The sequence below is a fragment of the Tachyglossus aculeatus genome, chromosome 1 (genome assembly GCF_015852505.1).
Source record: "Tachyglossus aculeatus isolate mTacAcu1 chromosome 1, mTacAcu1.pri, whole genome shotgun sequence".
NCBI classification, from domain to species: Eukaryota; Metazoa; Chordata; class Mammalia; order Monotremata; family Tachyglossidae; genus Tachyglossus; species Tachyglossus aculeatus.
In genome coordinates this window covers 67354813-67381100 of record NC_052066.1, presented here as the reverse complement: position 1 = coordinate 67381100, position 26288 = coordinate 67354813, and the positions used below count along the sequence as shown (strand labels likewise).

The following is a 26288-nucleotide window of genomic DNA, read 5'->3' as shown; positions in this document are numbered from 1 at the left end:
GGAACAAGATCAGCTCCGGTTTGGTAGTTTCTGAAAAGCAGCAGGCAAATGCTAATGATTGCCCACAGTACCTATCCTTCCTAGCCCTGGGTGCTTCAATCTCCCCAAATAAACATGTCTGACTTCAGCGATGATGGGCTCCTGTCTGTCTGCCAGTCCGTCTTGCCTTGGGAGAGCCCCGAGAGGGCCTCGAGGGCAGCGCTTTGCATGCGGTACAAGCCTGATGAATACCACTGACAGATTAATAGGGCAGGGATAATAAGCTGGGGGTTTACTGAAAGGGAGCGATCGGCATTGCTCTAGTCCCTAGGTAATAATAATAATAATAATGAAAAATTATGGTTTTTGTTAAGTGCTTAACTATGTGCCAGGCTCTGAATGAAGGGCCGGGGTGGATACAAGCAGACTGGGTTGGACACAGTCCCTGTCTCACGTGGGGCTCACAGTTTCAATCCCCATTTTACAGATGAGGTAGCTGAGGCCCAGAGAAATAAAATGACTTGCCTAAAGTCACACAGCAGGCAAGGGGCGGAGCCAGAATTAGAACCCACGACTCGCCGGCCCGTGGTCTATCCACTATGCCATACTGCATCTTTGGTGAGGAGCCTGTGTGTTGTAGTCAGGAAAACCGAATCCTTCATGGAAGGGGGGTCAGAGAGAAGGTGGGAGGGCACAGGGGAGGAGAATATTAATGATGGTATTTATTAAGCGCTTACTGTGTGTCAATCACTGTTCTAAGCGCTGGGGGGATAGCAAGTGATCACGTTGTCCCATGTGGGGCTCACAGTCCCATTTGACAGATGAGGTAACTGAGGCTCAGAGAAGTGAAGTGACTTGCCCATAGCTTCTCTCGGGATGGCACTCCTACAGGGACAGTTCTCCAAGGGGAAGTCATTTTACACTCGTGGATTTCTTTTTGTTCTGACGACTTGACACCTGTCCACATGTTTTGTTTTGTTGTCTGTCTCCCCCTTCTAGACTGTCAGCCCGTTGTTGGGTAGGGACTGTCTCTGTATGTTGCCAATTTGTACTTCCCAAGCGCTTAGTCCAGTGCTCTGCACACAGTAAGCGCTCAGCGTGGCTCAGTGGAAAGAGCATGGGCTTGGGATTCAGAGGTCCATGGGTTCAAATCCCAGCTCTGCCGCTTGTCAGCTGTGTGACTTTGGGCAAGTCGCTTAACCTCTCTGTGCCTGTTACCTCATCTGTAAAATGGGGATTAAGTCCCCCTCTCCAACCCCCATCTTACCTCCTTTCCTTCCCCACAGCACCTGTATATATGTATATATGTTTGTACATATTTATTACTCTATTTATTTTACTTGTACTTATCTATTCTATTTATTTTATTTTGTTAGCATGTTTGGTTTTGTTCTCTGTCTCCCCCTTTTAGACTGTGAGCCCACTGTTGCATAGGAACTGTCTCTATATGTTGCCAACTTGTACTTCCCAAGCGCTTAGTACAGTGCTCTGCACACAGTAAGCGCTCAATAAATACGATTGATGATGATGATGATGATGATTAAGACTGTGAGCCCCACGTGGGACAACCTGATCACCTTGTATCTTCCCCAGCGCTTAGAACAGTGCCTTGCACATAGTGAGCGCTTAACAAACGCCATCATCATTATTATGATGATTAATAAATACGATTGAATGACTGCAAGTCATTTTACACTCGTGGATTTCAGGAACCTGCCAGCTCCCTCGATGGGCACCAGGGGGCGTCACTGGCCTGGGAATGGGCTGGGCTGACAACCTCCACTGGCGGCCTTTCCTCTCCCATCGGGCCTCCATTCCACCAGGCCCCACCTCTAATAATAATAATAATAATAATAATAATAATAATAATAATAATAATAATAATAACAACAACAATAACAACAATAATAATAGCATTTATTAAGTGCTTACTATGTGCAAAGCACTGTTCTAAGCGCTGGGGAGGTTACAAGGTGATCAGGTTGTCCCACAGGGGGCTCACAGTCACAATCCCCATTTTACAGAAGAGTCAACTGAGGCCCAGAGAAGTGAAGTGACTTGCCCGAAGTCACACAGCTGACAATTGGCAGAGCCGGGATTTGAACCCATGACCTCGGACTCCAAAGCCCGGGCTTTTTCCACTGAGCCACGCTGCTTCTCCAGTCAGGCTCTGCCCCCTTCCCCCCCGCCTCAGCGATGCTCTCAGCCTTTGCTTCTTGAGAGGGATGGGCCCAAAGGGCAACCAGAAGCAGCGTGGTTTAGTGGCTAGAGCACAGGCCTGGGAGTCCGAAGGACCTGGGTTCTAATCCTGCTCCTCCACTTGTCTGCTGTGTGACCTCGGGCCAGTCACTTCACTTCTCTGTGCCTCAGTTGCCTCAGCTGTAAAATGGGGATTAAGGCTGTGAGCCCCATGTGAGACGGGGACTGTGTCTCACCTGATTACCTTGTATCTACCCCAGTGCTTAGTAGAGTGTCTGTCACATAGTAAGCACTTAATAATAATAATAATGATGATGGTGGTATTTGTTGAGAGCTTACTCTGTGTTAAGCACTGTTCTAAGCTCTGGGACAGATACAAGGTAATCAGGTTGTCCCACGTGGGGCTCACAGTCTTAATTCCCATTTTACATGACTTGCCCAAGGTCACACAGCAGACAAGTGGTGGAGCCAGGATTAGAACCTATGTCCTCTGATGCTCAAGCCCGGGCTCTTGTCACTAGGCCATACTGCTCCTCAATATTATTATTATTATTATTGTTATTATTATTCAGTGTTTCCAGGAAAGAAGCATCCTGACTTGGCTTCTCAAGTTATCTACATCCAGGGAGGATGTGTCATTTTGCCACCCCTTTAATTCTTTAAGGATAACATTTTCAATAATCATGATCATCTACTGTATTTCAAGATTAATATCGACTCAGAATAATCATGGTGTTTATTAAGCACCTACTATGTGCCAAGCTCTGTGCTAAGCAATGGGGTAGATCTAACATAACCAGATTCATTCATTCATTCATTCAATCGTATTTATTGATTGCTTACTGTGTGCACAGTACTGTACTAAGAGCTTGGGAAGTACAAATCAGCAACATATTGAGATGGTCCCTACCCAACAATGGGCTCACAGTCTAGAAGGGGGAGACAGACAACAAAACAAAGCACGTAGACAGGTATCAAAATTGTCAGAACAAATAGAATTATAGCCATAGGCACATCATTAACAAAACAGAATAGTGAATATGCACAAGTAAAATAAATACAGTAATAAATCTGTACAAATATATACAAGTGCTGTGGGGAGGGGAAGGAGGTAGGGGGGATGGGGAGGAGGAGAGGAAAAGTGAGCTCAGTCTGGGAAGGCCTCCTGGAGGAGGTGCACTCTCAGTAGTGTTTTGAAGGGAGGATGAGAGCTAGCTTGGCGGGTGTTTGGAGGGAGGGCATTCCAGGCCAGGGGAAGGACGTGTGCAGGGGGTCAGCGGTGGGACAGGCGAGAACGAGGAACAGTGAGGAGGTTAACGGCAGAGGAGCGGAGTGTGCCGGCTGGGCTGGAGAAGGAGAGAAGGGAGGGGAGGTAGGAGGGGGAGAGGGGATGGACAGCCTTGAAGCCCAGGGTGAGGAGTTTTTGCTTGATGCATATGTTTACAGGCAGCCACTGGAGATTTTTGAGGAGGGGAGTAACATGCCCAGAGCTTTCTATACAAAGATAATCCGGGCAGCAGAGTGAAGTATAGACTGAATTGGGGAGAGACAGGAGGATGGGAGATCAGAGAGGAGGCTAATGCAGTAATCCAGTCGGGATAGGATGAGAGATCGAACCAGCAGGGTAGCGGTTTGGATGGAGAGGAAAGGGTGGATCTCGGCGATATTGTGGAGGTGAGACCGGCAGGTTTTGGTGACAGATTGGATGTGTGGGGTGAACGAGAGAGCGGAGTCTAGGATGACACTAAGTTTGCAGGCTTGTGAGATGGGAAGGATGGTAGTGCCGTCTACAGTGACGAGAAAGTCAGGGAGAGGACAGGGTTTGGGAGGGAAGATTAGGAGTTCAGTCTTGGACATATTGAGTTTTAGATGGTGGGCAGACATCCAGATGGAGTTGTCCTGAAGGTAAGAGGAGATTCAAGTCTGGAGGGAGGGAGAGAGAGCAAGGGCGGAGATGTAGATTTGGGTGTCATTAGCATAGAGATGATAGTTGAAGTCGTGGGAGCGAATGAGGTCACCAAGGGAGTGAGTGTAGATAGAGAACAGAAGGGGACCAAGAACTGACCCTTGAAGAACCCCTACAGTAAGGGGATGGGAGAGGAGGGAGGAGCCTGCAAAAGAGACTGAGAATTAATGGCTAGAGAGATAAGAGAACCAGGAGAGGACAGAGTCTGTGAAGCCCAGGTTGGATAGCGTGTTGAGGAGAAGGGGGTGGTCCACAGTGTCGAAGGCAGCTGAGAGGTCGAGGAGGATTAGGATAGAGTAGGAGCCATTGGATTTGGCAAGAAGGTGACCTTTGAGAGGGCAGTTTTGGTGGAGTGTAGGGGAAGGGATTCAGATTGGAGGGGGTCAAGGAGAGAGTTGGCATTGAGGAATATGAGGCAGCGAGTGTAGATAACTCGTTCTAGGAGTTTGGAAAGGAAGGATAGGAGGGAGATAGGGCGATAACTAGAAGGGTCAGTGGGGTCAAGAGGGTTTTTTTTTTAGCACGGGGGAGCTGTGGGCATGTTTGAAGGCAGTGGGGAAGGAACCAGTGGAGAGTGAGCGGTTGAAGATGAAAGTTAAGGAGGGGAGGAGGGACGGGGCGAGAGTTTTCATAAGATGAGAGGGGATGGGGTCAGAAGCACAGGTGGATGGAATGGCACTTGAGAGGAGGGAGGAGTTCTCATCTGAAGATACTGCTGGAAAGGATGGGAGAGTAGCAGAGAGGGTTGAGAGCGGGGGTGGGGGATGGAGAAGGGGGAGGAGTGACTTTGGGGAGCTCAGACCTGGTGGAGTTAATTTTCCTAATGAAGTAGGAGGCCAGATTGTTGGGGTTGAGGGAGGGAGGACGGGGAGGAACAGGGGGCCTGAGAAGGGAGTTAAATGTACGGAAGAGCTGACAGGAATGATGGGCATGGGTGTCAATAAGGGAGGAGAAATGTTTTGCCTAGCAGAGGAGAGGGTTGAGTTAAGGCAGGAAAGGATAAACTTGAAGTGAACGAGATTGGCATGGTGTTTAGACTTTCTCCAGCAGAGTTCAGCAGCTCGAGCATAAGACCAAAGGAGGAGGACAGTGACAGTTATCCAGGGCTGTGGGTTAGTGGTGCGAGAGCGGTGAACGGAAAGGGGAGTGAGCGAGTTGAGTAGACAGGGTGCAGTTGAGAGCAGTAATCTTGTTATCAAGAGTGGGTAGAGAGGATAGGGAGGCGAGGTGGGGTGTGATACATTGAGAAAGATGGATGGTGTTGAGAGGGAGGAGGACTTTGTGGTGTGGAGGGAGGAGTGTGAGTGAGGAGGCAGGTGAAAAGGTTATGATCAGAGAGAGGGATTTCAGCATTGGTGAGGGTAGAGATAGTGTAGCGGTAGAAGATGATGAGGTCGAGGATGTGACAGGTGGGGTGGAGCAGGAGGTTGGCAGCGTCAAGGAAATATAGAAGGTGGGTGGCGGAGGAGTCATCAGGGACATCCATGTGGATGTTGAAGTCTCCAAGGATCAAAGTGGACACGGAAAAGGAGGGTAGGAAGGTGAGAAAGGGGTCAAAATCATTAAAAAATGTTGGAGTGGGGGCCTGGGGGCGGTAGATGATGGCTACAAGCATCTGGAGGGGGTGGTAGAGGCGAATAATGTGGGCTTCAAAGGAGAAGAAGGAAAGGGAAGAGGGAAGAGGGATAGTGCGAAAGCATACAAATGAGGATCATAGACTAAGAGGCAGGGAGAACAGGTATTAAATACCCATTTTACAGATGAGGAAACTGAGGCATGGAGAAGCAAAGAGGGAAGCAGCTTGGCCATATAGAAAGAGCTCGGGGCTGGGAGTCAGAGGACCTGGCTGCTAATCATTCAATCGTATCCACTATCTATTAATCAATTGTATTTATTGATTGTTTACTATTGCTGAGTGTTGCGCTAAGCCTCCCGCTTGCCTTGAAATGTACACAGCAGCCCACTGGTTTCCTCCTCTTTTCAAGAAGTGTTTTATGATGATGATGATGAGAAGCAGCATGGCTCAGTGGAAAGAGCCCAGGCTTGGGAGTCAGAGGTCATGGGTTCGAATTCTGGCTCCTCCGCTTGTCTGCTAAGTGACCTTGGGCAAGCCACTTAACTTCTCTGGGCCTCAGTTCCCTCATCTGTAAAATGGGGATTAAGACTGTGAGCCCGATGTGGGACAACCTGATTACTTTGTATCCCCCAAGCACTTAGAACAGTATATTGCACATAGTAAGCGCTTAATAAATACCATTATTATTATTATTATTATTATTATTATTATTCATTCAATCATTCAATCGTATTTATTGAGCGCTTACTGTGTGCAGAGCACTGGACTAAGTGCTTGGGAAGTACAAGTTGGCAACATATAGAGACAGTCTCTACCCAACAATCAATCAATTGTATTTATTGAGCACTTACTGTGTGCAGAGCACTGTACTAAGCGCTTGGGAAGTACAAGTTGGCAACATATAGAGACAGTCCCTACCCAACAGCGGGTTCACAGTCTAGAAGGGGGAGACAGACAACAAAACAAAGCATATTAACAAAATAAAATAAATAGAATAAATATGCACAAGGAAAATAAATAAATAGAGTAATATATAGGTGCTGTGGGGAGGGGAAGGAGGTAAGGCAGGGTGGTTGGGGAGGGGAGGAGGGGGAGAGGAAGGAGGGGACTCAGTCTGGGAGGGCCTCCTGGAGGAGGTGAGCTATGATAATGACAATGATGCAGCCATCGAGGACAATTATTCCATCCTGGCATCTTTTTCTATTGCTTTTTACTTTCTTCTTCAAATGCCGTCAAGTTGTTTCCGACCCATAGCGACTCCCATAGCGACACACCCTCTTCAGAACATCTAGGGCTTGTAGCGTTGCCCCCTGCCCCAGGAAGCTGGATCCCCAGGCCACCCGGGCAAGGTGGCAAGGTGGGCAGACGGTCCCTCTCATGTCACCTCTGCTTAGCTCCTCTGGGCCAAGCCGCTCCCCGTCCCCGTCTCGTCCCCCCATCCTCTCGCAGCCCCGCCTTAGCTGGCTGCTACTGCGCGCCTCCAGGACAGTCTTGAATCGGTGGATCCCTGGGCCAGAGGCTAATAATAATAATAATAATAATAATAATAATAATAATAATAATAATAATATTTAACAGTAATGATTGTGGTGTTTATTAAGCGCTTACTATGTATATATGTCTGTACGGATTTATTACTCTATTTTACTGGTCCATATTTACTCCATATTTACTATTCTATTTATTTTGTTAATGATGTGCATCTAGCTGTGAGTCCACTTCTAGACTTTGAGCCCACTGTTGGGTAGGGACCGTCTCTATACGTTGCCAACCTGTACTTCCCAAGTGCTTAGTACAGTGCTCTGCACACAGTAAGCACTCAATAAATGCGATTGAATGAATGAATGAATGAACATCCCGTCTTCTGTCGTAAAGTCGTTCTGGTATGTGTCCCCATAGAGTTTTCTCAGTAAAGATACGGAAGTGGTTTACCATCTCCTTCTTCGGCCCAGTAAAAACTTGAGTCTCTGCCTTTGTCTTTGATCCGTGTTCTGATCACTTGATCGCCCACCTCTGACCCTTTCTATGCTGCTGCTGCCCAGCACAGGTGCATCGACTTTGTCTTTTTTAACTTTAGTTGATTTTCAATTTGGAGTTCCACTCAACTTGGTTTTACCACCCTTTTTCGTTTCTACCATGAAAAGCATTCCCACACTCCCTCACCAGAGTGACCAGGTCACTTCTGCTACAAGCTCCTGCCCAAGAGCATAAGGATAATAAAAATGATGGTATTTGTTAAGCGCTCACTATGTGTCAAGCACTGTTCTAAGCACTGGGGTAGATACCAGGTAATCAGGTTGGACACAGTCCCTGTCCCCTATGGGGCTCACAGTCACAATCCCCATTTTCCAGATGAGGTAACTGAGGCCCGGAGAAGTAAAGTGACTTGCCCAAGGACACACAGCAGACAAGGTGGGGGACAAGGATTAGAACCCATGACCTTCTGACTCCCGGGCCTCTGCTCTACCTACTATAATGATGGCATTTATTAAGCGCTTCCTATGTGCAAAGCACTGTTCTAAGCGCTGGGGAGGTTACAAGGTGATCCCACGGGGGGCTCACAGTCTTAATCTCCATTTTCCAGATGAGGTAACTGAGGCACAGAGAAGTTAAGTGACTTGCCCAAAGTCACACAGCTGGTGGAGATGGGGTTTGAACTCCTGACCTCTGACTCCAAAGCCCGGGCTCTTTCCACTGAGCCACGCTGCTTCTCAATGCCACGTTGCTTCTCAAGGTGCTCTGATTGTAGCCTCAGGGGAGTCAGTGGTCTGGTTTCTGGCCAATCACTCAATCGTATTTATTGAGCGCTTACTATGTGCAGAGCACGTTTGTCTGCCTCCTCTCTGGATGCCGGCATTGTTATTTCTCTTTTCAGTGTCCTCCACCTCAGAGTTCTGCAGCTTGGCAATCCATCAGTGGTATTTATTGACTGCTCACTCTGTGCAGAGCACTGTACTAAGGTTAGAGAAGCAGCGTGGCTCAGTGGAAAGAGCCCGGGCTTTGGAGTCAGAGGTCATGGGTTCAAATCCCAGCTCCGCCACTTGTCAGCTGTGTGACTTTGGGCAAGTCACTTCACTTCTCTGGGCCTCAGTTCCCTCATCTGGAAAATGGGGATGAAGAGTGTGAGCCCCCCGGGGGACAACCTGATGACCTTGTAACCTCCCCAGTGCTTAGAACAGTGCTTTGCACATAGTAAGCACTTAATAAATGCCATTATTATTATTAGTAGTAGTAGTAAGCACTTGGGAGAGTAATAATAATAATAATTATGGTGTAATATAACAGAGTTGGTAGTCATATTCCCATCCCATAATGAGCTTACAGTCTAGAGGAAGAGACAGACATTCATTCATTCATTCAATCGTATTTATTGAGCGCTTACTGTGTGCAGAGCACTGTACTAAGCGCTTGGGAAGTACAAGTTGGCAACATATAGAGACGGTCCCTACCCAACAGCGGGCTCACATTAATATAAATAAATAACCTTGGGAATTGGACATAAACATTATGGGGCTGAGGGAGGGGTGAATAAAGGGTGTAAATCCAAGGGCAAGGGCAACACAGAAGGGAGCTGGAGAAGAGGAGATCATCATCATCATCATCAATCGTATTTATTGAGCGCTTACTGTGTGCAGAGCACTGTACTAAGCGCTTGGGAAGTACAAGTTGGCAACATATAGAGACAGTCCCTACCCAACAGTGGGCTCACAGTCTAAAAGAGGGAGACAGAGAACAAAACCAAACACACTAACAAAATAAAATAGAATAGATATGTACAAGTAAAATAAATAAATAAATAAGTAGAGTAACAAATATGTACAAACATATATACATATATACAGGTGTTGTGGGGAAGGGAAGGAGGTAAGATGGGGGGATGGAGAGGGGGACGAGGGGGAGAGGAGATGAAGGGGAAGACCTCTTGGAGGGGATGTGCTTTTAATGAGGTCTTGAAGAAGAATGATCCTCCATCAGATTTGAAGCAGGAAGGCATTCCAGATCAAAGGCAGGGTGTGGGCGAGACTTTGGCAGGGAGATAGACGAGATGGAGGCACAGTGAGAAGGTTAACATTAGAGGAGCAAAGTGGGCGGGCTGCATTGTAGTTGGAAATCAGGGAGGTGAGGTAGGGGCAGGAAGGGCAGCACCACCCAGGTTCACAGGAACTGAGAGAAGACCACAGGGGCTCTGGACCAACTCAAATGCCAGGCTACCTGCTATCCCCCACTGGAGAAGTGCCCTACGTTTGGGTGGACTTGGCATATTTCTGCAAAATGGGGCACCTGACAGGCCTGCCCTTGAGCTGCATGTGTGCCCAGGTTAAGGCCCATTACGCCCCATGTGTCCCCTCTCCCGGTAACTACGAGGGCCTCTTTTGGCCAGCCAATCCCTCTAGACTGTGAGCCCGTTAGAGGGACCATCTCTATATGTTGCCAACTTGTACTTCCCAAGTGCTTAGTACAGTGCTCTGCACACAGTAAGCGCTCAATAAATATGACTGAATGAATGAATGAAAGGAGTTCTCCCACCACCCCGTGTCGATATCTCCCTGGTGGGGTGCTTGTAAATCTTTGGTGGAAAATGATGCGTGGATACTTGGCATTGCCCATCTAAACATTTTCATTTCTTCTGAGAAGGGGCCACCCTCCCCATGCTTTTTTCCTCCAGGCTTAGATCTATAGATAGGGCCTATTTGGAAATCCTTCTTTAGCTCCATGCCTGTTTTTAGAGAAAAACACAAAGACACCCAAAGATATGGATGGGTGTCGCATGCACACACCCAAAGATATGGATGGGTGTGTGCATGCACTCATGCACACACAAACACACACACACACACCCACTCTTACACACCCTGCAGCTGAGGCCTCACTCCTTCTCCACCTCTCTGTCCAACACCCCCAGATGTCAGAGCCTCTGCCTCTTCTGTTATCTGTGCCTCCCCCTTTCCTCTATGCTCTGAGGACTCTCCCCCTTCCACTCCACAGAACCAGGACCACTAGGACCTGGACCAGCACCACACAGAAGCAGCGTGGCTCAGTGTGGGAAGAGGTCATGGGTTCAAATCCTGGCTCCGCCATTTGTCAGCTGGGTGACTGGGTAAATCACTTCACTTCTCTTTGCCTCAGTTCCCTCATCTGGAAAATGGGGATGAAGACTGTGAGCCCCACGTGGGACAAACTGATCACCTTGTATCCCCCCTCCAGCACTTAGAACAGTGCTTGGTACATAGTAAGCCTTTAATAAATGCCATTATTATTATTATTATTATTAGGAGAAACAGTGTGGTCTAATGGATAGTGCCTACACCTGGAAGTCAGAAGGATTTGGTTTGTAATCCCGGCTCTGCCACTTGTTCACTGTGTGACCTTGGGCAAGTCATTTTTTTATGGTACTGAAGGTGCACCTCCTCCAAGAGGCCTTCCCAGACTGTCCTGCTTTTCCTCTGTTGACCCTCCTTTCCGAGTCATCTCAACTCACTCCCTTTGCTCTCCCCCCACACACCCTACAGCACTTATGTATGTATTTATACTTCTAAAATTCTATTTATTTATAATGATGCCTGTTTACTTGTATTGATGTCTGCCTCTCTGCCCACCCTCAAGACAATGAGCCCTTTGTGGGCAGGGATTGCCTCTTTGTACTGCTGTATTGTACTTTCCAGAGCTCAGTAGAGTGCTCTGCACACAGTATTCATTCATTCGATCGTATTTATTGAGTGCTTACTGTGTGCAGAGCACTGTACTAAGTGCTTGGGAAGTACGAGTTGGCAACAGATAGAGATGGTCCCTACCCAACAACGGGCTCGCAGTCTAGAAGGGGGAGACAGACAACAGAATAAAACATGTAGACAGTTGTCAAAATCGTCAGAATAAATAGAAATGTTTGCACTCAACAAGGTGCCCATGTAAGCACTCAAACAAGAAGCACTCAATCAATATTATTGAGTGAATGAATGAATGAATGAATGAATGTCAAAACCTGGAAGTGTTGGGATAGGCTCAAGTTAATTAGGATGGACACTGTCCCTGTCCCTCATGGGGCTCACAGCCTAAGAAGGAGGGAGAACAGTTTTATAGCCGAGGAAATGGAGGCACAGAAAAATTAATTAACTTGCCCAAGGTCACACAGCAAGCAATTGGCAGAGCCGGAATTAGAACCCAGTTCCTTCAGTCCCCTTCTCTGGGCCTCAGTTCCCTCATCTCCCCCTTCCAGACTGTGAGCCCGTTGTTGGGTAGGGACCGTCTCTATATGTTGCCAACTTGTACTTTCCAAGCACTTAGTACAGTGCTCTGCACACAGTAAGTGCTCAATAAATATGATTGAATGAATGAATGCATGTAAAATGGGGATTAAGACCCATGTGGGTCAGGGACTGTGTCCCATCTGATTAACTTGGGTTCCCTCCAGCGCTTAATCAGTGCTTGCTACATAGTAAGCGCTTAACAGGTACCATTTTTTTAAAAAGAGGAACCACCCCAGGCCGTGAGATGACCTGCACATCTCCCAGGCCCCCCTAACCCAGGGCCCTACACTGGGTGGCTTGTGTGTGAGGGCTTTGTGTGCCAAGTCCCTGCACATGTGTGTCTACATATGACAAGCAGTGTGGCTCGAGGGAAAGAGCCCGGGCTCGAGTGGCAGTGGTCATGGGTTCTAATCCCAGCTCCGCCAATTGTCCGCTGTGTGACTTTGGACAAGTCACTTCACTTCTCTGGGCCTCAGTTACCTCATCTGTAAAATGGGGATGAAGACTGTTAGCCCCATGTGGGACAACCTGATAATAATAATAATAATAATGGTGACATTTATTAAGTGCTTACTATGTGCAAAGCACTGTTCTAAGTGCTGGGGAGGTTACAAGGTGATCAGGTTGTCCCATGGGGGGCTCACAGTCTTCATCCCCATTTTCCAGATGAGGTAACTGAGGCTCAAAGAAGTTAAGTGGCTTGCCCAGAGTCACACAGCTGACAATTGGTAGAGCTGGGATTTAAACCCATGACCTCTGACTCCAAAGCCCGGGCTCTTTTCCACTGAGCCACGCTGCTTCTCTTCACGCTGATCGCCTTGTATCCTCCCCAGCGCTTGGAACAGTGCTTTGCACATAGTAAGTGCTTAACAAATGCCATCATTATTATTATTACACATGTCTGGGCAGGGAAGAGCTCCAAGCTGCCCTCTCTGTTTTTGAGTTTAGGAGGGGAGGGGAAAGCACCGTAGCTCCTGCTCCTGCCGCTGTCTGTTTTCTCGGACACAGTTTGGACCCCCGAAAATGGGTCTAGGGCAGCCGGGAGCCAAGGAGAGGAGTGATGTAGGAGGGGGACCCCTGTGGCCTGGGGCAAGGGAGGTGGTGAGGCCACAGGGAGGGGGGGACTGGGGAGCTGGGTGTGGGGCTAGGGAGGAACAGGCAATGTTGAGGTAACACCTGGCCCAAGGGAGCTTCCTTCTTGCTCAACAGCAGCAGGGTGGCTGGGTGTCGGTGCCCAGGCCCGACTCCACTGCCGGTAGGTGTGCATGCATGACGGGCCCACTGCCACGGGCAACCCAGCCCATACGTGAGTGGATGGGGTGGAGCCCAGCGGGTCCCTGTCTGATTTATCAGTTGCCCCGGCTTTCCCTGGCGAACGGTCGCCCGCACCCTTGGCTCCTCCTCTCCGCCTGCCCGCCGGACTCATGGGCAACTTCCTGGGGCACCTGTGCCCGGCCCTGTCCTTCCTGATCCTCGGGTTGTTCTACGCGGTGCGGCTGTCCCAGGCGCTGCTGAAGGGCCAGAGGTTCCAGTCCATCCCTCTCGTCCAGCGGGGCAGAGGGGCGTGGGGCTGGCTAGGCCGCGTGCCCCTCGACGGCGCGGGGAAGGCCCTCTGCGGCACCGCCATCCTCCTGGGAGAGCTCTTCTACCCTCCCGGGACCAACAAGCTGGTCCTGCTGGACTTGGGGGATCCCGCCCGGCCCTTCCTGTTCCCGAGCGAGTGGCAGCACGTCACCATGTTCGGCTTCTTTGCCCTGAGCGGCTGGGTGGACCTGGTGAGCTGGGTCTGGCTGGCCAGGCGGCAGGAGGGGCTGGAGCGGGCGGCCCTGGCCCTGGCCTTCCACGTGTTGGCCCTGCTGTTGCTCACCCACTCTCAGGGCAAGGATCCCGTGGAGAACAGGGTGCACTTTCTGCTGCTGCTGCCCGCCTTCTTGATGGCCCTGGTGCTTACTCTTGAGCTGTGGGCTCCCGACCAGCCCCAGCTCTGGGTGGCCAAGACCTGGCTGCTCCTGGTGCAGGGCTCGTGGCTGCTCCAAATCGCCTTCATGCTCTACCGGCCACCCACGGGCCAGCCCTGGCGAGGGGACAACCCTGCGGACCTTATGTTTCTCTCCACCTTCTTCTGCTGGCACCTGGCCCTGGACATGGGGCTCCTGGCCGCCGTCTACGGACTGTCTGGGCTCCGGCATCGCCACGGCTCGCCCCGGGCTGGGGAAAAAGGCCTGGGGTATAGGCGGTGCCACCTGGGCCCACTGGATGAGGAGCTGCAGAAGCTGGAGGTGGAGGTGGGGAAGATGGAGAGGGGCCCCATTTTTGGGGCAGGGCTATTGGAGATCTGATGGACGCTGTGCCAGGGACTTTGCCTCTTCCTCTTGGGTGTGCTCTGCTTTCTCCTTCGCGATTTTGTCCTCCTCCAATAAACGTGGAGGCCCTGAGGGAAGTCTGTCCTGTGTTGTACGTGGGCCAGCAGTGGCGGCCTGAAGAGCAGCTGACCTTGGAGAGACGAGGAGAAGAATGAGGCGGGGGAGAACTGAACCTCTGAAGCTTGGGGGTGGAGGGGATCCGGAAGGGGGGACCAGGGTGTGGGGAGGTGGGGCAGGAGGAAGGGGTCGGCAGGAATGGGGTGGAAGGGGATGGGAAGAGGGAAGAGGGCAGCCAAGGGGAAAGGGGTGCCAGAAACACGCTCTCTATTGTCACCTGTCTACATGTTTTGTCTTGTTGTCTGTCTCCCCCTTCTAGACTGTGAGCCTGTTGTTGGGTAGGGACAGTCTCTATATGTTCCCGACTTGTACTTCCCAAGAGCTTTAAACAGTGCTCTGCACCACGGTAAGGGCTCAATAAATATAATTGATCGACTGATTGATTGATTGATTGATTGAGGCAAGGCTGGGGCTGCTGGGAACCCGTGTGGGGGAAGGAAAACTGGAGCCCGCTCTTGCCCCATCCTTTTCCCCTAGGTCTGGGCTGCCTGGGGGGGTCTGTCTTCTGCCCACCCCATGCCTGGGCACTGCCCTGTGGGCCAAACCTCTGCTCCCACCCCAGAGCCCTTGAATTGGGGGTGGGGGGACGCATTAAGCAACACGTGTGCACCCCCTACAAGGAAACAGAATGCCAAATGGTTCTCACACACACGCCTTCTTCTTATCTTCCATCTAGTCCCTGCCAAAATTCTCAGAGAACATATACACACTCACACTCCCTCTCCCTCCCTCCCTCTCTCTCTCTCTCTCTCTCTCTGCCTCTCCCTCCCTGGGTCTCAGGCCCCACTCTCCCTATCTGTCCCCTTCTTCTGGACTCAGCTGGGGATGAAGTTTGCCTAAGCTGTTAGAGGAAGGGAACGTGCCCGCTAATTCTGTTGTCTTGTTCTCTCCCAGGTGCTTAGTACAGTGATCTGAATAGAGTAAGCGCTCAATGACTACCGTTAATGAATTGATTGACTGAGTAGGCAGGCAGGCAGACAGGACTTTGCAATGAGAGGAATGGCTGCTGTGAAATCCTCTCTCTCCTTAGCTTCCTTGGCGCACTTCATATTCTTGGAAATCCAACAGTGCTGCAGTGAACCCCCATTTTAGAACACCTGTCCCCCCTCTCAAGAGGTGGATTGGTTCAGCACTTGGAACAGTGCCGGGCACATAGTAAGCACTTAGGAAATACCATCATTATTATTCTGAAACAAGCCTGGGCACCTCAAGGCAGAGTCCAATCTCCAGATCGGCTCCAGTAGATCCCAAGTCCTGCCCCGTGGGTCTGCCCCCTGAGCATGCAGGAATGCACTGCTGCATTGCACAGGTGCCGAACCCCTCCACCTCCACCCCCCTACCAGGGAGGGAGGGAGGCCTGAACCCCTTTCCAGTTCCAACTGTCCCCAGACCAGATGGGGATGCGGGGCTTGGGACTCCGCTGCCACAGGAATGGAGACAGGGAGGGCAGGCCAGTGGGGTTCTCTGGGTTCTCTCGTCATCTTCATCATCATCAGTGGCTTCTCCTAAGCTCCAACTACCTGCAGAGCACTGGGCGATGCACTTTTTCATGGCATTTGTTAAGCACTTATCATGCATCAAACACCGTTCTAAGTGCTAATTAGGTTGATCACAGCCCTTGTCTCGCCTCCTACTCCTTTCCCAAGTCCACCCCCTAGCTTGGAACTCCCTCCCGCTCCATATATGCCAGACCACCATTCTCTCTACCTTCGAAGCATTACTGAGGTCACATCTTCTCCAAGAGGCCTTCCCCAGTTAAGCCCTCTTCACCGACTTGTTTTCCTTTCTGCGTCATCTCCAGATGCACCTCAATTTGTGACTATTGGACACTCCTAACCCCACAGCACTTATGTACCTATATTTAAATTATATATTAGGGATTATTTATTCTTATTAATGTCTGTCTCCTCCTCTAGACTGTACAGTCACTATGGGCAGGGAACGTGTCTGCTAATTTTATTGTATCGTACTCCCGAATTGTACTTTCCAAGCGCTTTAGTACAGTGCTCTGTACACAGTAAGCGCTCAAGAAATGTGATTGAAGGAATGAATGTGCTCACCCAAGTGCTTAGTACAGTGCTCTGCACATTGTAAGCGCTCAGTAAATATGATTGATTGATTGGGCTCACAGTCTAAGTAGGAAAGAGAACGGGAGGCACAGAAAAGTTAAGTGACTTGCCCAAAGTCACGCAGAAAGCATTTAGCAGGATTAGAACCCAGGTCCTCTGACTTTCAGTCCCCTGCTCTTTCCACTAGGCCATGCTGCTTCTCACTTGGAAACGATCACAGAATTAAAGGGTGTAGCAGTCTTTGCCCTTGAGAAGCTAGTAGAAAGAGCAGGTCTTTGGGATCAGGAGATCAAGTTTGAGTCCCAACTCTTCCACTGGTCTCCTGTGTGAGCCTTCAGCAATTAATTCATTAATAATGGTATTTGTTAAGCACTTACTATGTGCCAAGCACTGTTCTAGGTGCTGGGAGAGATACAAGGTAATCAGGTTGTCCCACGTGGGGCTCAGCAAGTCACTTAACCTCTCTGACCTCAGTTTCCTCATCCATAAAGTCAATCAATTGAATTGGATGTTTTTAATGGCCAATTTTTTAGTAGCCCACACTGCTTATTGCAAAGGGCAGGGAATGTGTCTGTTTATTGTTATCCTGTACTCTCCCAAGTGCTTAATACAGTACTTTGCACAAGGTAAGCACTCAATAAATATTTCTTAAGTGATTATTCGGTGCTTCTGTTCTAAGCACTGAGATAGATTCATTCAATCATTCATTCATTCATTCAATCGCATTTATTGAGTGCTTACTGTGCGCAAAGCACTGTATTAAGCACTGGGACAATACAATACAACAACAGACACATTCCATGCCGACGATGAGCTCATGATCTTGAGGAGGAGGTCTGCATACAAGGTAGGACACTGTCCCTGTCCCACATTCATTCACTCATTCATTCATCCATCCATCCATTCATTCACTCATTCAATCGTATTTATTGAGGACTTACCATGTGCAGAGCACTGTACTAAGTGCTTGGGAAATACAAGTCGACAACATATAGAGACGGTCCCTACCTAACAACGGGCTCACAGTCTAGAAGGGGGAGACAGACAACAAAACAAAACATGTAGACAGGTGTCAAGTCATCAGAACAAATAGAATTAAAGCTAAATGCACAGCATCAACAAAATAAATAGAATAGTAAATCTGTACAAGTAAAATAAATAGAGTGATAAATCTGTACAAACATATATACAGGTGCTGTGGGGAGGGGAAGGGGGTAGGGTGGGGGGATGGGGAGGAGGAGAAGAAAAAGGGGGCTCAGTGTGGGAAGGCCTCCTGGAGGAGGTGAGCGCTCAGTAGTGCTTTGAAGGGAGGAAGAGAGCGAGCTTGGCGGATGTGTGGAGGGGGGGCATTCCAGGCCAGGGGGAGGATGTAGGCTGGGGGGTCTTAATCCTCATTTGACAGATGAGGGACTGAGGCCCAGAGAAGTAAAGTGACTTATCTGAGGTCACACAGCAGATCTGGAGGAGTGGGGACTACAGGTCATCTTGCCTCCTAGGCCCTTGCTGTATTCACTAGCCCACACTGCTTCTTACAATGGGCGGGGAATGTGTCTGTTTATTGTTATACTGTACTCTCCCGAGCGCTTAGTACAGTACTTGGTGCAAGGTAAGCACTCAATAAATACGATTAAATGAGTGAGTGAAGGTCTTTATTGACCTCGTATTTACTCAAGCGCCTAGAACATAATAAACATTTAATAGATGCTATAATTATGACCATCTAGTGGGCGAGAGGAGTGGACAGGAGAATGAACTGAGCCTCCTGGGAACCCCCCGGGCCAGGGATTGTTTGGTGCTCCCTATGTTGTTCACAGTGAACTGAATCATGGGCCCTTTACAATCTAGGCCCGTGACCAGAGACAGTGTGGCCTAGTAGAAAGAGCAGGGGGATCAGGGGTCAGGAAAGTCCGGGTCTAATCCCAGCTCTGCCGCTGGCTACTTGTGTGATCGAGGGCAAGCTGCACAACTTCCCTGGGCCTCGGTTTTATCATCTGTAAAATGGGATCTGACATCCGCTCTTCCTCCCTCTCAGTCTGTGATCTCCACGGTGGGCAGGGAAGGAGTCCAATTTGTTTATCCTCGATAGCCCAACGGTTAGTACGTGCTTGGTACGTAGTAAGTGTTTAATGAAGACCATCACCGGAGAACAACATCCATGGGCCTAGGCCAGAGCTGGTCTATTTCCCTCCCCATTTGCCTCATATTCTCTCGCTTTTTGCTGGCAGGTGAGCTTGTCAGTCCCCTGCCCCCTGCCCTGAGATCCCAACCCCACAGTTTCGAAGCGATTTATCCCCACCCTGAGTCCCTATCCACACAGGTTCTCAGCCCCCTGCTCCCCACCCCGAGACCCCTAGTCCTGAGATCCGAGCCATTCAGGGTTCCACCCCCTGCCCAAGTCTCTCTAATAACAATAATAATAACAAAAATGATAATAATTATGGTACTTGTTAATAATAATGGTGGTATTTGTTAAGCCCTTATAGGGACTGTCTCTATATGTTGCCAACTTGTACTTCCCAAGCGCTTAGTACAGTGCTCTGCACACAGTAAGCACTCAATAAATACAATTGATGATGATGATGTTGATGTGCCAAGCACTGTTCTAAGCACTTATTACCTGCCAGGCACTGTACTAAGTGCCGGGGTGGATACAAGCAAATTGGGCTGGACCTAGTCCCTGTCCCACATGGGGCTCACAGCCTCAATTCCCGTTTTACAGATGAGGTAACTGAGGTGACTTGCCCAAGGTCACACAGCAGACAAGTGGCGGAGCCGGGATTAGAATCCATGACCTTCTGACTCTCAGGCCTGTGCTCTATCCACTACGCCATGCTGCTTCTAGACCGTAAACTCACTGTGGGTAGGGAATGCGTCTGTTGTATTGTTGTATTGTACTCTCCCAAACGCTTAGTACAGCCCTCTGCACACAGGAAGCGCTCAATAAATGCAACTGACTGACTGACTGATTGCTCCAATCCTGAGACCCCAGACTCACAGAGTCCCAGCCCACTGCTTCCTTCTCTAAGACCCCCAGGATTATAGGGTCCCAGCTCCCTGCTCCAATCCTGCGACCCAGCCCCACGCTCCGCACCCTGAAACCCCAGACTCACAGGGTCCGGCCCCCTCCTTCTCACCCTGAGACAATAATAATAATAATAATAATAATAACTTGATATTTATTAAGTGCTTACTATGTGCCAGGAGCTGTGTTAAGCACTGCAGAGGATATAAGAAGAGAAGCAGTGTCACTTAGTGAAAAGAGCACGGGGTTGGGAGTCAGAGGATGTGAGTTCTAATCTGGGCCCCGCCACATGTCTGCTGTGTGACCTTGGGCAAGCCACTTAAGTTCTCTGTGCCTCAGTTACCTCAACTGTAAAATGGGGATTAAGACTCTGAGCCCCATGTGGGACAACCTGATCACCTTGTAACCTCCCCAGCGCTTAGACCTGTGCGTTGCACATAGTAAGCACTTAATAAATGCTATCATCATTATTATTATTACCCCAGTACTTAGAACAGTGCTTGGCTCATAGTAAGGGCTTAACAAATACCATAATAATAATAATTATTATTATTACAAGTAAATCGGGTTGGACACAGACGCTGTCCCACATGGGGCTCACTGTCTTAATTCCCATTTTACAGATGCGGTAACTGAGGCAGAGAGGAAATGAAGTGGCTTGCCCAAGGTCACACAGCAGACAAGGGGTGGAACCGGAGCAGGAACACAGGTCCTTCTGACTCTCAGGCCCGTGCTCTAGCCTCTAGGTCATGATGCTTCCCTAAGTAGCATGAGATGCCAGCCATACAGTGTCCTCGCACCCTGCTCCTCGCCCGGAGAGCCCATCCCAAGACCCTCGGATCCAGGCAGAACCACAACGCTTTCCCTTCTCTGTTTCCTAGAGTGCAGTCACAGGCCGGCTAGGAGAGCTTACCCTCTTCCACCTCCTCCCTCAGTAGCCTAAATTGCTTCCGCCTCCTCAGCCTGCTTCCCTTCGTGAAGCGTTCCATATTTATCTATTTTATTTTGTTAATATGTTTGGTTTTGTTCTCTGTCTCCCCCTTCTAGACTGTGAGCCCACTGTTGGGAAGGGGCCGTCTCTATATGTTGCCAACTTGGACTTCCCAAGCACTTAGTACAGTGCTCTGCACACAGTAAGCACTCCATAAACACGATTGATTGATTGATTGATTGATTCCCTGTTCTACTATTCATTCATTCATTCAATCGTATTTATTGAGTGCTTACCGTGTGCAGAGCACCGTACTAAGCGCTTGGGAAGGACAAGTTGGCAGCATATAGAGACGGTCCTTACTCAACAGCGGGCTCACAGTCTAGAAGGGGGAGACAGGCAACGAAACAAAACGTATTAACAAAATAAAATAAGTAGACAGTGCTCTGGAGCATGAGGGGGCCGAATAGATCCTTACCTGCCTGGCTGCGGGCCCCCACATCCCACCCACAGCGAACACCTGGAGGCCACGGTGGTAGGCTTAGGGGGGGCTGTAGATTACCCCTCCTGTGACATTTCTCCTGTCGCAAAGGCCACTTTGACCATTCCCTTGGCATAATCTTCTCGCTTCTGGATTTCTGGGTGCCAGTCTCCTTTGCCAACTTCCTCTGCGCACAGATGGGAAGGAGGGACTTGAGATAGTATGAGGCGACAGGAGAGGCAGCATGGCTTAGAAGATGGAGCAGGAGACTGAGAGTCAGAAGGACCTGGGTTCTAATCCTGGCTCTGCGGCTGTCTGCTGTGTGACCTTGGACAGGTCACTTAACCTGTGCTCTGCATCATCATCATCATCAATCGTATTTATTGAGCGCTTACTGTGTGCAGAGCACTGTACTAAGCGCTTGGGAAGTACAAATTGGAAACATATAGAGACAGTCCCTACCCAACAGTGGGCTCACAGTCTAAAAGGGGGAGACAAAACCAAACATACTACAAAATAAAATAGAATAGATATGTACAAGTAAAATAAATAAATAAATAAATAGAGTAATAAATATGTGCAAACATATATACATATATACAGGTGCTGTGGGGAAGGGAAGGAGGTAAGATGGGGTGGATGGAGAGGGGGATGAGGGGGAGAGGAAGCAAGGGGCTCAGTCTGGGAAGGCCTCCTGGAGGAGGTGAGCTCTCAGTAGGGCCTTGAAGGGAGGAAGAGAGCTAGCTTGGCGGATGGGCAGAGGGAGGGCATTCCAGGACAGGGCGAGGACGTGGGCCGGGGGTCAATGGCGGGACGGGCGAGAACGAGGTACGGTGAGGAGGTTAGCGGCGGAGGAGCGGAGGGTGCGGGCTGGGCTGGAGAAGGAGAGAAGGGAGGTGAGGTAGGAGCACTCAATAAATACGATTGAATGAATGAATGAATGAACTTCTTGTGCCTCAGTTACCTCATCTGTAAAATAGGGATTAAGAACTGTGAGCCCCACGTGGGACAACCTGATTACCTTGTATCTACCCCAGTACTTAGAACAGTGCTTGGCACATAGTAAGCGCTTAATAAATTCATTCATTCATTCAATTGTGTTTATTGAGCACTTACTGTGTGCAGAGCACTGTACTAAGTGCTTGGGAAGTACAAGTTGGCAACATATAGAGACGGTCCCTACCCAACAGCGGGTTCCCAGTCTAGAAGGGGGGGACAGACAACAAAACAAGACATATTAACAAAATAAAATAAATAGAATAAATATGTACAAGTAAAATAAATAGAGTAATAAATATGTACAAACATATATACATATATACAGGTGCTGTGGGGAGGGGAAGGCGGGGGGGGGGACGGGGATGGGGAGGAGGGGGAGAGGAAGAAGGGGGCTCAATCTGGGAAGGCCTCCTGGAGGAGGTGAGCTCTCAGTAGGGCTTTTAAGGGAGGAGGAGAGCTAGCTTGGCGGATGGGCTGAGGGAGGGCATTCCAGGCCTGGGGGATGACGTGGGCCAGGGGTCGACGGCGGGACAGGCGAGAACGAGGCACGGTGAGGAGGTTAGCGGCCGAGGAGCGGAGGGTGCGGGCTGGGCTCCCAGAATGCGCCACCTCCATCTGCAATCATTCCATAGCATATCCATAGTTTTCTTGATAAAACTCCAGAAGCAGTTTACCATTGCCTCCTTCCGCACAGGAAACTCGAGTATCCACCTGTGACTCTCTCCCGGCGTGCTGCTACCCAGCATGGCTGAGTTTTGACTTGTAGCCGATTACCTTCCACTGGCTAGCCACTGCCCAAGCTAGGAATGGAACGGATAGGCCTCTGCTTGACTCTTCCTCCGATAGTCGAGACTGGAAGAGTACTGGAAACTCTCCAAGTACGATTATTAGTATTAATAACATGGACTGTGCCCATTCTGATTACCTTGTATCTATCCCAGTGCTTGGTACAGTGTGACCTTGGACAAGTCACTTAACTTCTCTGTGCCTCAGTTACCTCATCTGTGAAATGGGGATTAAGACGGTGAGCTCCATGTGGGACGTGGACTCCTTACTATTCTATTTATTTTATTTTGTTAATATGTTTTGTTTTGTTGTCTGTCTCCCCCTTCTAGACTGTGAGCCCACCGTTGGGTAGGGACCGTCCCTATATGTTGCCAACTTGTACTTCCCAAGCGCTTAGAACAGTGCTCTGCACACAGTAAGCGCTCAATAAATACGATTGAATGAATGAATAAATGAACCTGATTTGCTTATATCCATCCCAGCACTTAGTATAGTGCCTGGCACACAGTAAACACTTAACAAATACCAGAATTTTTATCATTTTTATTATTACAGTGCCTAGAACATAGGAAGCATTTAACAAACACCAGAAAAAAACCGCCAAAACCCAAAACATGGCCTAGTGGAAAGAACATGGGCCTGGGTGTTAGAGGACATGGGTTGTAATTCCGGCTCTTCCAGTTGTCTGCTGTGTGACCTTGGGCAAGTCCCTTAACTTTCTCCATGCCCCAGTTTTTTCATTTGCAAAATGGGGATTAAATCCTACTCCTTGCTACTTCGATTACAAGCCCTATATGGGACAGGGACTATGTCCATCCTGATTATGATATATCTACCCCAGAGGTTAACACAGTGCTTGTCACATAATAAGTGCTTAATAAATACCACAATTATTGATTACTAATTGGTGTTTGTGCTGGAAGCCCCTGCAGCTCGAAGAAGCATCTCTTCCTTCTGTCTGTCTTTTGAAACCTGCGTCCGAAGAGGCACTGCAGGCTCTGGACAGCATGAGGAAGTAATTGTTTGAAGAAAATGTCCATCGACAACAGTTGATAAAAAACAGTTTTAGAGCTTTTGAAGGGCTGATGAGTGAGAAGCTTCGGCTGGCTCACGCTGCTGCCCAGGATCTCCTGAGTCCCCCTGAAGTTGAGGCAGAGAATTAAGCTGGCTCTCACAGCTTCACATATTCCAGGTATCTGATGGGGCAACAGGTGAAACCCACTGTCTGCTCATCTGCCCTCAAGGCCGACTCACTTGGGCAAGTAGCTGGGCGGATTTGTCTAGCTTTGATGATGTGGTGGGCTACAGTGGGGGAGTGGTGATGGAAGATGTCCGGGACATTCATTCAATCGTATTTATTGAGTGCTTACTGTGTGTAGGTTGTCCCACGGATCAGTGGAAAGAGCCCGGGCTTTGGAGTCAGAGGTCGTGGGTTCAAATCCCGGCTCTGCCAAGTGTCAGCTGTGTGACTTTGGGCAAGTCACTTCACTTCTCTGTATATATTGTATATATGTATTTATGTTTGTACATAAATTACTCTATTTATTTATGTGCAGGCAGTGGGGACTAGCGTGGCTCAGTGGAAAGAGCGCAGGCTTTGGAGTCACAGGTCGTGGGCTCAAATCCCAGCTCCACCAATTGTCAGCTTTGTGACTTTGGGCAAGTCAGTTCACTTCTCTGTGCCTCAGTTACCTTATCTGTAAAATGGGGATTAGGACTTTGAGCCCACCGTGGGACAACCGGATCACTTTGTAACCTGAACAGTGCTTTCCCCCTCCCCCCCTCTCCTTTTAGACTGTGAGCCCACTGTTGGGTAGGGACTGTCTCTATGTGTTGCCAATTTGTACTTCCCAAGCGCTTAGTACAGTGTTCTGCACATAGTGAGCGCTCAATAAATACGATTGATGATGATGATGTAAAGCACTGCACAAAGCACTTGGGGGAAATACAACAACAAACAGACGCATTCCCTGCTCTCAATGAGCTCACAGGCTAGAGGACATGATAAGAAGCAGAGGGGCCCTTGTGGATAGAGCAGGGGCTTGGGAGTCAGAAGGACCTGGGTTTTCACAAGGCACAGAGAAGTTAAGTGGCTTCCCCAAGGTCACATAGCAGGCGAGTCCTCTGACTCCCAAGCCTGTGCTCTTTCCACTAAGCCACACTGGCTTGAGAAGGAAGAGGGAGAGAGGAGGCAGAAAGGGAGGGGAGAGAAAGAGGAGAAGGTTGTTGGGGCCCAGGAAGGAGAAGGGAAGAAAGCTCATCCTGTGCTACTGCAGCTATCACCACTGCTGGAACTGCCACTATTACAGCAGCGTGTGTGGCTCAGTGGAAAGAACACGGGTTTTGGAGTCAGAGGTCATGGGTTCAAATCCTGGCTCTGCCACTTGTCAGTTGTGTGACTGGGCAAGTCACTTCACTTCTCTGGGCCTCAGTTACCTCATGTGGAAAATGGGGATGAAGACTGTGAGCCCCCCGTGGGACAACCTGATCACCTTGTAACCTCCCCAGCACTTAGAACAGTGCTCTGCACATAGTAAGTGCTTAATAAATGCCATCATTACTACTATTATTATTATTACAGCTGTCACCACTGCTGTCCTTTGTTACTGTTGCTGCTGGGACTGCCACTGCTGTCCTCTGCTGATTTTTTCTTACATAACACGGTATTTGTTAAGTGCTTACTATATGGCAGGAACTGCACAAAGCGCTGGGGTAGATACAAGATAATCAGGTTGGACACTGTCCCTGTCCCACATGGAGCTCACTGTCTTAATCCCCATTTTCCGGATGAGGTATCTGAGGCACAGAGAAGTTAAGTGACTTGCCCAAGGTCACACAGCAGACAGGTGTCAGAGCCGGGATTAGCAGCTGCTGCAGCTGTCACTCCCAGGGCAGCTGAAAAGGCTACATTTCCAGTTCTAGAGCTGTATATATGCCTGTATATATGTATATATTTTATTTATTACTCTATTTATATATCTATTTTACTCGTACATATCTATTCTATTTATTTTATTTTGTTAATATGTTTGATTTTGTTCTCTGTCTCCCCCTTCTAGACTGTGAGCCCACTGTTCGGTAGGGACTGTCTCTATATGTTGCCAACTTGTACTTCCCAAGTGCTTAGTACAGTGCTCTGCACACAGTAAGCGCTCAATAAATATGATTGATTGATTGATTGATTAGAGCAGTGCCAGAGCTGAGCCAGAGCTCCATCAGTAGGGCGGCAGGGATATTAGAAAATGCCGGCTCTGGGCTCTGCGGTGGTGGGACAAGATGTTTCCACAGCCATAGCTGCAGCAAGCGCTTAGTACAGTGCTCTGCACACAGTAAGTGCTCAATAAATATGATTGAATGAATGAATGAAAGGATCCAGGCCCAATTAGCCCGAAGCAACCCCAAGCAGCCCCAGGGCCAGGCCCCAAAGAGCCCCAAGAAGTCCCAGAACCAGTCCCAAGCAGACCAGGCCCAGGCCCAGGCCCAAGCAGCCCCAAACAGCCCCAGGCCCAGGCCCAAACATTAATTCATTGCATTCATTCAATCGCATTTATTGAG

The 26288-nt window shown here is 49.2% G+C and overlaps 1 protein-coding gene across 1 annotated transcript; it reads left to right on the top strand.

The window, feature by feature from the left end:
• Positions 1-13389: 13389 nt before the first annotated feature.
• Positions 13390-14304, top strand: LOC119926746 (transmembrane epididymal protein 1A-like). The gene has a single exon (XM_038745101.1). It carries the CDS (start codon positions 13390-13392, stop codon positions 14302-14304), a length of 915 nt encoding a protein of 304 aa, XP_038601029.1.
• Positions 14305-26288: the final 11984 nt, after the last annotated feature.

Coding starts and splice junctions, on each gene's coding strand:
- LOC119926746 (XM_038745101.1), top strand. CDS start 13,390: ATGGGCAACTTCCTGGGGCACCTGTGCCCGGCCCTGTCCTTCCTGATC.